Consider the following 17,539-nt stretch of genomic DNA (forward strand, 5'->3'; position numbering starts at 1 on the left):
TTACAACAACAAAAACATCTAATTGGCTTGTATCATTCAATATTGGATTTCTTGGCCATTCCTTCTTCTTAAGGAGGGAGCACAGACATTCCCATATGGTGTACACAGAGGACTTTTAGAATTGTGTTCCTTTATGAATAACATGACCACATCAGACTAATAAATGAGCAAAGACACCAAGGAGATCAGAATTATGATTGGCCAAGTTACTTGCAGTCTTTTGAAATCTGAATGGTGATTTATTTTTCCAGTCCTCCTGCCCATTGCCTTTTACAGGGACTGGGAAAAAGATAAATATTATGAAGGTTGTTTCTGGATGTGGGGAAAGTTCAAATCTGCACCAGGCAAGGAGCTCTCTTGTGAAAACTTTCACTTGTTTTCCCTGTTTGGAAGAGCCCACTTTTTATGTACCAAGGAAGAAATATGCTTCTCACAATATTGCGTTGGGACTTTTAATATATATTAAAATAAGTGCATGGGATTCCTTTTGCAAATCACAGAAAGTGTGCCAAGGAGTGTCATTGCAGATAGCCTGGAATTAATCAAATTTCTGATGAGCTGACTCTTGATCTTCTCGATATCCCCAGAAGGCGCTGATGAACTTAATCCTTTTTTTTCTCACCCTGAACAACTGCATCAAAGTCTATTCTTAGCATCTTGTTTAAAGCCACCAAGGCACGCTCAGGTAGAATTCTGTAAGAAATACATGAACATCAAATTATAACAATATGAAACCATCAAGATTGGCTTAGATTGTGGAAGAGGAACCTGTGTTCTTCCAGATATTGCTGAAGGTTGCTTTAATCATGCCTGACCATTGGCTAGGATGGCTAAAGCTTATGGAAGTTAAAGACAAATAACATATGGAGGACCACAGATTCCTCATCCTTGGCATAGTTACACATACATGATTTGGCAATTTGTTTTGAGGCTCTTACACTAGTCAGTCATTTTGGGTCCTTCCACTTGAAACCACTCCTCCCATACTAAGTAAAGTAGTGGCATGGCAATACACTGTTTTGCACTATCACTACCTTTAGGCTTCAGTGGTGTTTGTTCCTTTGTTTGCTTCTTGCATTTAAAACACAACAGTACCATTACCCCAATATTTTAGTTCTTCCTGCTGCTCCTTAATTGTTCTTTAAAAGAAAAGGTTACAATTGTGTGGCTACACAATTACACCGTTATGATGACAGTACTATTATGGAACTACCTGCATTTCCTACCCAGACTGGAAAGATGAATACATAAACACAAACCTTCCATCGTATTTTTCCTGTGTTTTCCCACAGCAACTAATAGTTGCTCAGTTCTGCTTTTGCAAATTACTCTTAAATGTTAAGAGTTTGCTCTAGATGCATCATTGGTAGGTGTCAGTGTGCTCTCTGGCTGTAGGGTAAACTACAAGTCCAACTATGGTGAGTCAGTCTCCTGAACCCCCTCCAGTAGGTTGTGTTAGTCATGGGGGTTCTGTGTGCCAAGTTTAGTCTAGGTCCATCATTGGTGGAGGTCACAGTTTCTGGTTGTTGGCGAACTACAACTCCCAGAAAGGAAGGTAAGTTTTCTTTAGGTATGTTTGCCAAGTTTGGTCCAGATCCATCAGCATTTGAGTTCACAGTGCTCTCTGGATATAGGTGAACTACAACTCCCCCAAATCAAGTTTGGGGCTCTGTGTGCCCAGTTTGGTCCAATGTCATCTCTGGTGGAGTTCAGAGTGCTCATTGATTGCAGGTGAACAATAAATCTCAGTACCTGCAACTCCAAAATGTCCAGGCCAATTACCCTCAAAACCCACCAGTATTCAAATTTGGGCATATCAGGTATGCATGCCAAGTTTGATCCAGATTCATCATTGTTCGGGTTCATAGTGTGCTCTGGATGTAGGTGGACTACAACTTCCACAAATCAGGGTGAATTTTCCCCGAAGACATCAGTGTTTTTTCTTGGTCATGGGGGTTCTGTGTGCCAAGTTAGTTCCAGGTCCATTGTTGGTGGAGTTCAAAGTACTCTTAAATTGCAGGTGATCCCAGTATCTACAACTCCTATAAATCATGATGAATTCTCCCCAAACCTCTCTAGAATGTTCAGTTGCTGATCAATTGCTCTGTTTGCTGTGTGCCATAGAAAAGAATAGCAAAGGGTTAAGGGAGAGGCAGTGGATGGGATCATGCAAATTCCACACCAATGGAGAGAGTAAGAAACACTGGGATGCCTGTGGTGAAGGAAACCACATCCCATAAAATCTAGGATGAAATTGTCCCCATATGAAAGCCTTCACTTGGGTGGTGGACAGTATGGTGTTTGTGGAGGACATTTGCAGGGCTCTTAGACATGTTTGTGGTATTCACTATAACTTGCAATGTCATTTGAGGGATGACCTTTGTTGTGTCCTGAGTGTTTGTGGAGGCAAGAGCTTGTCTGTGTAAGTGGACATCCCAGCCACACTCATACCAATTTTCACTTTTATTAGGTGTATAGATGGCACATATTTTCATTTATGATTATGATTATTTCTACATCTCTTTATATCTCTAAAAAGAATCCCACACACAATTAACAGTACAAATTTTCAGGTCTCATATTTGGCCTACTACACATACCTTTCCAACAGCAGATTAAATTTCACAAATGGTGGAACAAAAATCATCTTTTGGTTGCAAAGTATTCCATCCATGAGTGCATTTGCAACTTTCTCGGGCTCTAGGATAGGCACCAATCTGGAATTAAGCAAAAAACGCTCTTGACAAAATTGTGCTCCATAGGAAAGTGGTAGATTTAGATTGGTGCTGAGAACATAATTACATTTAATTACCAGAATATTTATTCTAATTATTAGCTCACATTTTATATTATTATAATGATTAGTTCCACATTTTTGAGGAATAAGATTTCAGTTTAGAAGGACTGCAGTAAACTATGAGACTGAGGCCACAGAAATTTAAGGCAAAATGACATTGCATCAGGACTGTTACTTTTGGTGACAGTTCCTATCATATGACACTATGTTCAGGCCACTACTATTTCACTCCAACCCACCCCTCACCCCAAATTATTCTTCCATCTCTAGCTATTGACAGGTAAAATATAAAAGAAGTGGAGGTGATGGAAACATAGTGGAATGGGGATTGACTGAAAAATTTCACAAGGACAGCAGAAGCCTTCATTCCTTTCCTGCTGCTATCCACTTTCAGAGTTTGGAAATACAGTTTGAGCATTCCTTACCTGGAATTCCGAATCTAAAATACTGCAAGCTTGAAATGATTCACATGAGTGGTTGAAATAGTGACATCTCTGCTTTGGGTTGAATGTATTGTGTTGCGTGCACAATATCATTTAAAAATACTGCATAAAATCATCTCCATGCAATGCGTATAAGGTTCTAGACACCTCATTATGTACATAGATGCAAATACAGGGACCCCCAATTATGGACACGTATGAAATCTAAAGCGCTTCTGGTCCTAAGCATTTTGGATAAGGGATACTCATCAATCAATATTACTGTTTCGAACTGTAACTGGCTGCACTGTCCAAGGGATCCTGAGAATTGTAGTGCAAAAAATGGTAACCCACTTTATAGGACCACCTTTAAGAGTTTCAAATGTAGTTGATGATATGAGAAGGGAATCAGCTATTCAAAGGATAACATTCATTGAGTTGACCTTTTAAGAAGCTTAAGTCTAACAAGCTAACTGAGTACCAACTTGTATCCTTATGCATTTGAATCTTACTGTTAGTCCTTAGAGCAGAGCAGTTCAGTCAATTATATTTACCTATCTCTTATCTCACCATGCAACAATGTATTCAGTGGAAGTAGTCTAGTTGGGACTACCCAAACGGATTCCAGCAATTGCTTTCTATTTTAATATGGATCTAATAGAACCATTAAATCTGTAGAACTTGTGTTCCTGAAACAATTTCATATTTTTCAGAACTTGCACAAGGGTGTCGCACCCTAGGACTGAATCACCTTACTCTAGCACACAAACTGCACCACAACAGGCTTAAGTCTTTTCTGTTTATTGAAGAAAGGTAGCAAAATGCAGTTAAATGTAGAAACAATAAGCAAAGGTCACTAGCAAGTGTGATCCTATAATATAGTCCAAGCAGTCACCTATAATAGGTAAAATCCAAAAGAATACACTAAGTCCAAAGGAGCTTGAATACAAAAATATCAAAAGAAACCCAAACACGGCTTGAATACATGAACTTCCCAAACACGGTTTCTTGGCTGCAGCTTCCTTTCCATAAACAAAGTTTTCCTGAATGAAGGCTTTCCCCAATTGCATTCCCTTTAACCTTCTTGACAAAACATAAACGCATTCCTGTGCACTCACACTACAATGTAATCTTGATCTTAATTCCAAACGAGCATTTCTGTCTAACGAGCCCTCTCCCTCACTTCTACTTTCTTCCGAGGCCAGAGGAAGGTCAGCCTTATCATTACTTGACTGAGAATCTTCCATCCTCCCTTAGGTTCTCATGTCAGCCTGTGAATCATCCACCTGGCTTTCTCCTGAATCAACAGCCCCCTCTGCAAACAGCTGAACTCCCCGTTCCTCATCGTCAAAGTCATTGACAGGCTGAGCCACAACAAAGGGTGACATCCAGTGGTTTTGGCAGTTGCATAACAGACATCACCATTTTAGCTGCATTACAACTAAGCTGTTGACGATTTTCTTTTCGCCAGTATTAATTTGGCAGAAGACATGGCCTATACAAAGGAAAGGTAAAATCTAAACAGTACTTCTGTTGGAAATTACAACCCCCTTCAAGCCTTCTCTAGTAATGTTTATTTCTGCCCCTGTTGCTTACTGTTTTCTGTATTATGGTCTAGTATGCAGGTTTCTTTACTCTACCGTTCCTGAGAAATTATAGAAGGCGCTACATATGCTTTCTCTCCTTTTGGTTATGTGACCTATTGATAGCTGTTTAGTAACAAGAGAGATGCTTTGGCCAGATGGCACAGAGAATTATCTCAAACATATATGAAACTGGACTGATAAGGTTTGTACCTGTGTATGCTGAACACATAAAGGTTGTGAGTAAACCAAATATGTTATTTTTATCCAAGTCCATGATATAAAACAAGTTGTTTTATGGGAGAACACACACACACACACACACACACACACACACACACACACACATACACATATATGGCACTTAAAAGCACTTTTGAAATACTGTTGTTTTTTATGCACTGGCAAAATCTCTGTTTTTCTAATAGATCAGAGGTAAACAGTTATTCAGTCTAACAAATGAAACCATTGCCTTGCATAATTATATTTGGTTGTATACCACAAGAGAAGATTCTACTCTAAAGGGTTTTTGGCTCTTTGAAAGATCTTGCTTTTCTAAAAGTTATGATCTCCAGAAGCTGTTTTTCCAAAAACTTCATGTATTAGAGCAGGGGTGGGCAATTGCAGAGGCGAGGGGGTCAATTTTCACCTTTGCGTTACTAGCAGACTATGCCAATTAATCAATCCTCCCATTAAATAATAATAATAATAATAATAATAATAATAATAATAATTATTATTATTATTATTATTATCCAGATTTTTTTGGCCATCCATCCACATGGGCCAAACACTTGAAAAAACACTGGGAGAAAAATTATCGATATCAGATCCAGTTTCAATTCTGACACATAATGGTCAATTTGTGGCCCACATGTAATCTAGCAGTGCAGTTTTGTGTGGTTTCTAGGTTGTATGACCATGTTCTAGCAGCATTTTCCCCTGATGTTTCGCCTGCACCAGTGGCTGGTATCTTCAGAGGATCTGTAATCTGGTACATTTCTAAAATATATGGGGAGGCTGGAGGGGTAAGCAAAACTGCTGCATTTTTCAGTGGTTTTGAGCTGGTTTAGGGTTGAAAAATTATCCACATTCATTATTTAATCTTTAGAACATCTTCCTTATTCTTTACAACATTTTAGGAGGCTTTGGGCTTGCATTTTATTCACTCCTGTAGTAGAGAAGTTTAACCATAAGGTGAGTGGCGCTGTTACCATTGTAGCTTACCTTGATCTTGGCTGTTTTACAAACCCAGTGTTTATAAAAACAGGACAAAGGCATGAGGTTTTGATGCCATCTTTTCCTAGTGCAGCCAGTTCTTGAGTCAAGGCTTTATGGAATCCAACAGCAGCAAACTTGCTTGAACTAAGGGGGTGGGAAATACGTTCGGTGTAAATTAAAGTTAATCCTTGATTAATATATATGCGAAATGTATAGTTTTAATACAGTAGAGTCTCACTTATCTAACATAAACGGGCCGGCAGAACGTTGGATAAGCGGATATGTTGGATAATAAGGAGAGATTAAGGAAAAGCCTATTAAACATCAAATTAGGTTATGATTTTACAAATTAAGCACCAAAACATCATGTTATCCAACAAATTTGACAGGAAAAGTAGTTCAATACGAAATAATGCTATGTAGTAATTACTATATTTACGAATTTAGCACCAAAATATCACGATTTATTGAAAACATTAACTACAAAAATGCATTGGATAATCCAGAACGTTGGATAAGCGAGTGTTGGATAAGTGAGACTCTACTGTACTAGAAACTTGATTAATACATTGCTACGGTAGATAAGACAGATAACAAAATTGAAGAGAGCTGTCATTAACATACATATTACTTACAGCAGAAAACTGTTTATTATGATAGGCTCTTCACTTTTGTAAGAGTTAGCACTACATGACTATAGTTAAAGTGGTAAAATCGTGCATTAAAAAGCTATCTTTTTCCTTAGATTTTTTAAACTTGAGGAATCTTCAGTGAAACTCTATAATTAACCTTTGCTGGAAGCAGCTCCTTCTGGCAGGGCTGCATCAGCAAAGTGTTCTATGATACGGAATTCTGAACACAGGAGACTACCTATGTTAAGATTAAAAATCATGGGAACAGCACAAGAACATACCAGAAAGGTATGCTTTCTGGCGTGTGGTGCACAGATGTGTGATGCAGGGCGCTGGGTGACACATTTGCCCCGCTGCCCATGTGATGAGGTCCTAGGTCATAGAATCATATAATCATAGAATAGTAGAGTTGGAGGAGACCACATGGACCATTTAATCCAATCCCTTGCCATGCAGGAAAAGCACAATCAAAGCACCCCTGAAAAATGGTTGCCCAGCCTTTGTTTAAAGACCTCTAAGGAAGGAGCTTTCATTACACTCTGAGGCAGAGAGTTCCACTGTTGAACAGCTCTTATGGTCAGGAAGTTCTTCCTAATGTTATGGTGAAATCTCTTTTCCTGCAATTTGAACCCTAGTGTGGGCCCTAGTCTCCAGGGCAGCATAACTGTGTACTCAACCTCTGGCAGAAAAAAAAAACCCACGATGTTACATACTCTGGACAAAAATCTTGTTCAAAAACATGATTGGTTTCTTTAGGGCTCTGTAAGCCAGAAACAAAGTTTAGTCATGCAACAATTTTCCTGGGGGAAAAGAGCGGTATATTAATTAATTAATTAATTAATTAATTAAAATAGCAACAGGAACATCATTCCATTGTATAATCCTTTTATTCATGAAGGGACAGCATTACTAATAAGAGGCGAAGGATCAATTATGTTTCCCTTTAATAATAATGTTTTCTGACATAAGATTTTATTACGCAGTCATATCGATGTAGAAGAAAGAGTACGGGCTATTCTAAAGGTTAAAAGAGAAATAGGAGATGTTACTATTTTGGTGAATAATGCTGGAGTGGTGGCAATGGCAGATCTCCTTTCCACCCAGGACAAGGTTATTTTATTCCACCCTGGTTATTTTATATTCCACCCTGGTTATTTTAAATGTGTAGCACTGCTGTGCTTTGCAATTGTTTCTCTCATGTCATTTCTTATGGGAGAAAATCCATTATGGAAAAGTGACATAACAAATGTATAATTTATTTTAATGGTAAGTGGTAGTACCCAATATCAGATAAAACCAACGCTCTATTGCCATCTTTGCAACAGGGGTTAGTTGTGTCTATTTCTATATCATTATTTAACAAATTAATATTTCAATCTGCGTTCTTAGTCAAAGGGCCAAGGACTAAAGCATCCTTTCCTGTTAGGGAGCTTTCTTTCATACATACCAATAAGACACCAGGAAAGGGACTGTGACATGCCCACCAGCAGATGCAACTGTGACAATATGGCCGTGGTTACTTTCCATCATTGCTGGCAGGAATGCTTTTATTGTCTTGGAAAACATAATAAAAGAAAGAGGGAAAACTGCCTTTAGATGCCATAATATCTGGTATTTTTTCTTAAAATGTGTACATTCGCAGTTTCCTAAGTAGTTTGTTTATCATTAATTCTAGATCATTTATTAGTTTTATATTATGCAACTGTAATATTAGAGTTTGGGATTTGGGGCTACAAATTGCAAAGTCCTCCAGACACTAATAATAACCATTCTGTCCAGGGTTTTCTGTGAGGTGTTTACCCCAAAAGTGAAGGGAACATAAGCCAGAAAATGGTAAACTTTTGCATATATGGCTTTGCCTCTGCATATATCATATTAGCCTTTTATATAGACCATGTAAACATTTTGCATGAACCAAAGTAGTACTGTAGCACAGGGCCTGTGCCCCTCCCTTCCTGTGAGCTGGTGCCTTTCTCGAGAAAGTTCTAAGGAGAGAAGAAAGCTCAGAGTAAACGAGTTAAGTCACTAGTATCACTTGTGCCAAAGTAGGTGTGGAAGGTGAGGAAGACCCTCAGCCATTGGTCAATTTTAGATAAGCTATTCTTTGTTTGCTGCGACATGCTTTTGCGGCAGCCATTTGCATAGTACGGGTGTGTATGGCTGTTCTGCCTTCTCATAGCTATGGTGAAAATAAACTTTGCTTTTTGCATAAAATTAACCTCTGCCAATTCTGGAGTTTCTCAGGAATCAGAAAAATTCTACCTCCTGCCCTGGATTTTAAAAGTTGCTCTCGGAATTCACCCATAATAAACACAAGATATGTCGACTAGAAAAACAACAACAATCAACATTGGAATAACACTCATCAAATCTCAGTCTGGATGAGCCCTATATTAAAATGTTGTGGTTTGTTTTCTGGTTTATTTTTCTCAGTTTGTTAATCTGCAATATGATTAGCTGGACACATCCTTGTATTCATATTTTTATGTTGTAGTTAAAGCATTAAAATACTCGAGTGATATTTACTAGGGTTGTCCAAATTTTCGTTATGTTTCTCGTTTCGTAATTATTTCGGATTGTTCTCGATTTTTGAAATGAGTATTGAAACGTTTTCCCTGGGCACAACTGGCAATGGTAATTCGAACCATCGTTGGCCCATTCTCTAATTGTTTCTTAAAATTTTCGTTAATTTTTTTCCTTCCAAAATTTTTTTTTAATATTTTTTTTAAAAAAAGATTTTTAAATTTTTTTTTTTGTTTCTGCAACCTAACATGAATGGGAGCCTAGCGCAGCCTAACATGGCTACCGCTCCCTGGCCAATCAGAGACTTCCACGATGGCTGAAAAAGGTGGGGGCTAGCGTCCTCCGCCTCCACGTGGAGGATCTCTATAAAAATCCCCTCCCCAACTGAGCCAAGCCATTCTGGGCTAGGATACCGAGCAGAGAGGATGGTTTGCGCGCGCTGGGAAGCTGCTTGCTTGCTTGGGGGAGAGAGGGCTAAGTGACTGTTCTGGCTATAGGGGGTAGAGTGTCTGTCTGTTGTTGCTGGTTTGATATTGTGTGTTTTTTGGGGGGAAATTGGCTTGGGGCTTGTGGCAGAGTCCTTGCTGTGGCTTTCGGGAACTTTTATTTTCCAAAGGACGTCTGCGTTCCTGCAAGTGCAGAGCTTGGGGTGCTTTACTTTTCTACTCCAGAGGGAGTCCCTTTGCCTTTCTGTTTTCTTTTTTGGAATTTAGCAATCACCACATCAGCCCTTCTTTGCAATCCTGAAAGGGGGGGGGACTTGAAAATAATAGTTTCCAAAGGACGTCTGCGTTCCTGCAAGTGCATTGCTTCCCTCCCGCTCCATTTGTAATCCCAAGCCCCCGGGCTGAGTGTTATTGCAGCAATCACAAAGACACACATTGTTTTCAAACCTAAAGGGTACATTGGAAGAAATAGTTTCCAAAGGACGTGGGGCACCCGCCAAGGCATTGCTTCCCTCACACTCCATTTCTATTCCCAAGCCTTGGGCTGAGTTTTAGTTCTGCAATCACAAAGTCAGACATTGATTTGATTCAATAGAGGGTCCACAGTAATTTATAGTTTCCAAAGGACGTTGCCAATCCTGTCAAGGCATTGCTTGGCGTGTGCTGCATTTCTAATCCAAAGTCTACACAAGTAGAAGAGGGACTTTTACAGTGATAAGAACCCAATTGAACAGGAAATAAGACTTTCAAACCAGGAACAGGTTTCCTTAAATATTGAAAAATAGTGTATTATAAAAAGTTATGAAAATTCGCCAAAAATCATAGGAGACAGGAAACATTCTGCAATTTGTTGAGCAAAGAGTGTGGAATGTGTTCTCCCACTGTACCAAATTTGATGAGAATAGCTCAAGAAATGAGGGCGGGAGACCCCCAGAAAAGTCCCCCCCGGTTTCCTGTTTTTTGGCGATTGCGCAAGCGCGTCCGCCATTTTAGAAACATTACGAATTTTCGGAAATATCCAAAAATTTTGGGTGAAAAATTAAGAAATAATTTCTATATCGAAGAGCCGGCACCCCCTACTTTAGAAACGAGAATTGAAACATTTTTTCCATCGATCAGACAAGCCTAATATTTACCCAATGATGAGCAAGAATGTTGACCTCAAATATTTTTTGTATCTGCTCGTCCTTGGTGGAAAGGAGATCTGCTGTTGCCACCACTCCAGCATTATTCACCAAGATAGTAACATCTCCTATTTCTCTTTTAACCTTTACAATTAAAAAAAAACATATGTTACAAACATTTATCAATTATTAAATATGTATTGACTAGTCTTTCAGTTATACATTTGGTTTTGACTTGTTATCTTGTGAACCTTACCCAGACTGAAAGATGGGGCAAAAATTGAAAGCACACACAAATACATGTACTTATTGACTCTATATTTGTCCATATCCAACCTTAAAACAAAACAATAGCATGTGAGTAAGAATTCCCTGTAAGATTTTAAGTCTAATCTTGCTTTCTGTGTGATATGTTTACATATAAATCAATGGTACAGGCTTGTTTGATCCCCTTGGCAGTGGGAAGCCAATCTCTTTCTCTATATCGTGTCCAAACAGTGGCATCTTATCCAGAGTATAGGCTATGTATTAAGATAATAGGATTTGTGGCATTTCTTTTAAAGCGAACTAAATCACAGGCCAGTAAAACTGAGGGTCATAAATTTCTTTAAAGATGCTGGTTTTGCAGGAATTTGGTGTTCTACATGATTAAATATATTTTGGGTATAGGAATTTGTATTGATCTCTGGAGGCCACATATATGTCCATAGGACACTTTCCCCATCCCTGCTATAGATGTAATCTGGAACCATCTGAAATTCCAGACATTCAAGAAACTTCCTTTCCATTAAAAATATTTTTGAATATTCTTTCCATCCACAGTAAGGGTACATTTTCAGGTATATTTGCATAATGCTCACCTTTTCTGCAGCTGCATAAATTTCCTCCTTCACACTGCAGTCTACCACAAAAGAATAGGCTTTGGCTCCCAACTTTTTGCATCCTTCAGCAGTTTCCTCAACACCATGCTACTTGTGGGAAAGGAGAAACACTGCTCATTTCTTTTGCCAGCACTTAGCAATATATAATTTTATATAAATATGAAGGTTTTAACAGGAGCAAGGCACTTGGCCCAAAATCTATTTGTCATGCCCCCATAGAGGCTTTTAACTTTTTTTAAATTGAGCCTCAGTTATCCTCTTAGTTAGAAGGGGTTCAGTTCCCTTTTTAATAGTTTCTGTTGCAGGGAATCTTAATTAGACCCTGTCTCTTTAAGAACTCCCCCCACAGGTGGAGATTACAGTCCTCCTCTACAACTTCTTGCAGCCAGTTAGTTAGTCTAAGGGTGCCTAGGAAGCTAGAGGCTGCAATATCTTCCACTTCTAAGGGTGAGGAAACTCAGTGAAAGCTAAGAGGTCAAAGACTGAAGAAATTAAGTTTGAGACTTGGAGAAACAAGCTTTAAGTATTAAGGAACCAAAGGCCCTGCCACACAGCCTTATAATCCAGAATATCAAGGCAGAAAATCCCACAGTATCTGCTTTGAACTGGTTTATCTGAGTCCACACTGCCATATATTCCAGTTCAGAGCTGAAAATGTGTGATTTTATTCAGCTGTGTGGAAGGGGCCCCAGTCTACAGTTTTTAGAAGAGAGATTTAACAAGAGGTGTTAACAGAAGACAAAGCCAAATAAAGCACACAGAGAAGAGGCTAAAAAGAAGATATATTAGGAAGCAATCAAGAAAAACCCAGTTAAGTTCTGAATTTCCATCTGTTATTTCAAATATTTGTTTGTAAATCAGACCCAAGGAGGAGTTAGGGTATTGATCTTCAATACAATTAAATTCGTTTTTTGTTTACTGTTACACCTTTTGTTGTAAGTTTCCAACTCTGTTCTCACCAAGAATTAGGCACCGGAGAGTTAGCTTGAGGGACAGTACAGGACCAGTATAGCATTTTTGATCTTATCTAGGGTTGTCCAGCTGTGGTGTACTTTGCCATCAAACAAATGGTTGCTTAGCAGCAAAGGATAATGATGAATGATATAGCACCCTACATTTCATCGATGAAAATGTGAACAACGTGGACAAGCAACATCAGATTGTGGTCAAGATTGGAGAACTTTGCCTGAGCTTATTGGGGAAGACAACACTTTAACTTCCTTCCCTCTTTTTGCCAATAGTGATGGCAAAAAGAGAAGAGAATATTGTTGCAAAAATCTATTTGTGACAAAAATGTTAATATAGTAAGCCTTCAACATTTACTGGGGTTGGGGATGCAGCCCCTTTCCCCTTCTGAAAGAGGGAAAATCACAAAAAACTAAGAAAACACCTTTTTGGAAATCTTTAGTTCATCATCATCATCATTTAAATTACTTATTAATCGCCCTCCATCCACGATGCTCTAGGCGATTTACAAGATAAAATTGTAAAGGATAAAAATACATACATACAAATATTGATAAAAATTAAAATAGAATAAAAGTTCTAGTAAAGAGCCATGTCTTGAGTGCTAGGGTAAAAGGCCCCAACTCACGCATGGCTCTCATATAGGGCGGCAAGGCATTCCATAAGGCAGGGGCAGAAACAGAAAAAGCTCTGCGCTTGGTCCTCTCCAAGTGCACTTCTCTAGGACCCGGTACATAGAGTAAGTCTCGTTGGGATGGTCATTGCGACCTCCGATGATGGGAGAAGGAGAGACGGTCCCTAAGATACGATGGGCCCTGGCCGTAAAGAGTTTTAAAAGTCAGGACTAGCATTTTATATAGACCACGGTAATCAGTTGGAAGCCAATGCAGATGCTGCAGCACTGGTGTTATGTGGCATTTCATGGGTGTTATTGTGAGTAGCCTGGCTGCCGCATTCTGAACAATACGGAGCTTCCGGGTCGTGGACATCGGAAGGCCAACATACAGGGTGTTGAAATAGTCCAGCCTAGATGTGACCGTGGCATGGATGACTGTTGCCAGAGCCTCATCAGATAGATAGGGTGCCAATTGCCTTGCTTGTCATAGGTAGAAAAAGGCCTGTTTGCTGGCAGCAGCGACCTGAGCTTCCATTGTCAGCTGCGAATCTAAAATGACACCCAAGCTCTTAACGGAAGGCGAAGGAGATAGGGCAGCACCATCGAAGGTGGGTAGCAAGTGGGTCAGACCAGTTGAGCGGCCATGCCAGAGAATCTCAGTCTTCGCCGGGTTCACCTTCAGTCTACTAGCATGTAGCCAGTTCGACAGAGCCTCCAGACATAAGGTGAGATTGTCTGGTATTGACGTTGCTCCAGGCTCCAAGCGCAGAAGGAGTTGGGTGTCGTCCGCATATAGATAGCAGTCTAGGCCAAAACTCCGAGCCAAACTAGCAAGGGGTCTAACGTAGATGTTGAAGAGAAGAGGGGAGAGAATGGCACCTTGGGGTACCCCACATAGGAGGGGAGATCTGTCAGAGACTTGACCCATATACTCCACGCATTGGCTCCGGTTTCGCAGAAATGAGTTGAACCAATTGAGGGCCTGACCGCGAATTCCGGACATGGCGAGACGGTGAATCATTAGATCGTAGTCAACGGTGTCAAACGCTGCGGTAAGGTCAAGAAGTACCAGTAGCGCTGATCCGCCGCTGTCAGACTGGCGACGAAGTTCATCTGTAATGGCAACCAGGACTGTCTCTGTCCCATGGCCAGGGCGGAAGCCTGACTGGAAAGGGTCCAGGCCGGCTGTATCATCCAGAAATTGTTGCAATTGTCCCAGTACAGCCCGCTCTATCATCTTACCCAAGAATGGGAGGTTGGAGACAGGACGATAGTTGGCAAGGGTCATGGGATCCAAGCTAGGCTTCTTTAGCAAGGGATGAACCCTTGCCTCTTTTAGGTTGTCCGGGAAGACCCCCTGTTCAAGAGAGCCATTGATGATATTACTCAACGGATCGAGTAGACCTTCCAGGCAGCTCTTCACCAGCCAGGAGGGACACGGATCAAGGGAACAGGTGGTTGGTTTTGCAACAGCCAGGATTCTAGCGACATCTTCCTTGTCAAGCGGAGTAAATCGGTCAAAGATAGGCCCACTAAGCGGCCACAAAGTCTCAAGCTCACTTAAGGTATCAGCTGTAGGGGGCAGTTCCTGCCGAAGCACGGTGATTTTATCAGTGAAAAACTTCTGGAATGCCTCTGCTGTAAGAGCCGTGGTTGCTGGGTTTTGGACTAAGGGAGCCGGACTGGTCAAAGCACGAACGATATTGAATACTTGAGCTGGGCGTGATCTAGCAGAGGCTATTAAGGAGGAATTGTAAGATTTTTTAGCATCCTTGACGGCTGATTCGTAGGACCTGCAAAAAGCCTTGAAAGCGGACAGTAACACCTCGTCGGGTTTCTGTCGCCACCGATGTTCCAGCCACTTTCATGCTTGCTTCATCATCCGTAGTTCTTCATGATAATGTCCACCAGAAATTGACCACAGAATCACATTGAAAGACCTACAGGGTTCCAGAGAGGTGTTCGCTCCATGTTCTCCAGAATTGTTCTAGAAGACCTAAGGATTCTCAGAGAGATGCTCTGTTTGGGCCCTCCAGCCAAATTCTATGATCAACCTTTCTTTCCACTTCCTCCCTTTGTTTTCAATTTGCTTCAATTGTCTTCAACTCAATCCAAAGTTCAAAACTAACTGACTCAGTAGGGGAAAGAGGGGAGAAGCGATGCAGTCTTGCCCTTCCCACTAAGCTCAGGCAAAATCAAGCTGCTGCAGCCTCTCCCAGTTGGTATATTCTTCCACATTAATAATGTTTGCAACTTGAATATACTCAAATGTTATTTGGCCTCGTGTGACCTGGTTTGCAGATGTGAAATTTTGGGGAATGTTAGAAATATCAATTTGGTAAACAATTATTAAGAACAAAGTAAAATAATCTCTCTTTAACTTGTAATTACAAAACTGCTGTCCCTTGAACACAGAGGCACACCATACAGTTCTATAACAAAAATATGTATTCCCTATTCCTGGCCACAAGACCTCTCCCTCTCTTCCCCATTGGTTAGGTATTATGAGGCCACTTTCTTAAGACATGCCTATTGTATGTTTCCCTTTCATGTGTCCTTCCACCCACTTCATACGACCCATGTACAGAAAATGGCTACTTATGACTCATCACACAGGGCTTTTTTAGCATCCTAGGACACTTCCCACCAGTACAACAATGGAGTGGCGTATGGAGCCACAGATTTGCCCCAGGGCTAGCAAAACCAGGCAAAGTGGGACATTTTACCTGACTAATGTGATAAGCCCCTCCTGGGGCATGAAAGTGAATATTCATTAGTTAATTTTGCCTGCGTATTGAGCCCTATCTACTGAGGCAGTAGACTTTCAAGGCTACATTCCAAACTAATTTTAGACTGCACTGTTTCTCTTCTACTGCACAAAGCTCTGTTTATCACAGGAGATATGCAATTTTACTCAGACATGGTTTAAAGCAATATCTTGTAATTAAATTGCCATGAAAGAAATAAGAGGAAAAAAATCTAACAATTCGCTCTCACTAAGGAAATATCATTCAGTCTCCAATGATCTGCTTAACATGTCCAGGTCATATGTAACATGATGTGTGTTCCTGGATTACTAATGTCATTTCCTTATTGGTTCTATTATAAAAACATGGAAAAAGTTTATTAAATTGAAAAATTTTTTGTTTTTGAAGTACATCCTGCAACATATTTTGCTATGGTTTTTTAAAATTAATATCTTGTAGAGTCTCAACCAATTCAACATACTTTGTGGCAGCCACAAAAATGAAGTTTCTTGAATATAACTACTTTCAAAGTAAGAACCACACAATTCAACGGGAAATAACACTTTCAAACCAGAAAGTTAAAAAAAATGTTGTTACATAATGTTATCCACAAACATAAGTTACTGTATCCATGTCAAAACACATTTTAAAAAATTCCTGAATCATTTACATTAAAAAAAACAAAGCTTCTCTCAGTTCAGCAGAACTGCATCTGTAAGCTTTAGAAACTTTATGGAAGACATAAATCCAAACTATTTTAAGGCTTTTCTCTAAGCTGTTGGGACTCCACAATGTCCTGGCTTTTATTAGCAGTTTCTCCACCCCCATCACACACATTTAATAAAGGCAACTTTGCAAAACACAATTTGCAGGCAAATAAATATTTACTCAGTCCTACAAAATAATATGTGATGACTGCCACCTCACACATAAAATCCATAAAATAGACCTTATATAATAGGTTAATCTCACATTAAAAACAGGGTAAAGAAGTATAAGTTCAAACTGCATGCAGGCAACCTTGCCTCTTTTCTTTTCCCCACTGAAAACAGAAGCTATAGTTTTACTAAAACCAGACACAGGGGACAATCCTAAGCATATTTACTTTGAAATAAACCCTACTAAAATCATGTGCTGTTCAACAGCTCAGTGTAAATCTTTCTAATCATCTAAGACTGTTTGGGGTGTTTTGTTTTTAAAAAAAATTCTTCTTGTTGCTATGTTCGCCACCCCTATAGTGGCCTCTCTTTCTCCTGTTGTTCCCTCTCTCCTTCTGCAAGTGGAATGATTTATACCTTGTTGATATCCCAGAGAATCAGTTTGCTTTGACGCTTGGCAAACTCGTAGGCCGTGACTCTCCCGATGCCGTGTCCAGCTCCTGTAATAAGCACAGTCTCGCCACTCACAGACTTTCTCTTCACGGGGATGAAAAGCTTTACTAAGGCCTCCAAATAGGAGTAGATTATGATGACTACAACCTGGAGGAGATCAAATATGATATTCATTTTTCTTCCAGCTGCACGCTCCGCTCTGCAACTCTGCTTCTAGTTGGAAAGACTTTGTACCATATCCAGCTATTGA

The 17,539-nt window shown here is 39.9% G+C and overlaps 1 protein-coding gene across 1 annotated transcript; it reads right to left on the reverse strand.

Annotated features, from left to right (window-relative positions):
• Positions 1 to 438: 438 nt before the first annotated feature.
• On the reverse strand, positions 439 to 17,539 carry LOC100561640 (estradiol 17-beta-dehydrogenase 11). The gene is made up of 7 exons (XM_003221292.4): positions 17,254 to 17,539; positions 11,609 to 11,716; positions 10,761 to 10,892; positions 8,103 to 8,209; positions 6,030 to 6,167; positions 2,601 to 2,717; positions 439 to 693 (listed from the first exon to the last, which is right to left on the reverse strand). Exons 1-7 carry the CDS (start codon positions 17,461 to 17,463, stop codon positions 603 to 605), a joined length of 903 nt encoding a protein of 300 aa, XP_003221340.1. The 5' UTR covers positions 17,464 to 17,539; the 3' UTR covers positions 439 to 602.

The sequence above is a fragment of the Anolis carolinensis genome, chromosome 5, assembly GCF_035594765.1.
Source record: "Anolis carolinensis isolate JA03-04 chromosome 5, rAnoCar3.1.pri, whole genome shotgun sequence".
NCBI classification, from domain to species: domain Eukaryota; kingdom Metazoa; phylum Chordata; class Lepidosauria; order Squamata; family Dactyloidae; genus Anolis; species Anolis carolinensis.

Bases quoted from the DNA above. Each gene is read 5' to 3' on its own strand.
- LOC100561640 (XM_003221292.4), bottom strand. From the start codon at position 17,463: ATGAATATCATATTTGATCTCCTCCAGGTTGTAGTCATCATAATCTAC. The intron at 11,717-17,253 runs GTATAAATCATT...TCCCACAAGTAG, and splicing joins TTCTCTGGGATATCAACAAG to CATGGTGTTGAGGAAACTGC. The intron at 2,718-6,029 runs GTAAGCTACAAT...GCTTAATTCCAG, and splicing joins GTAAAACAGCCAAGATCAAG to ATTGGTGCCTATCCTAGAGC.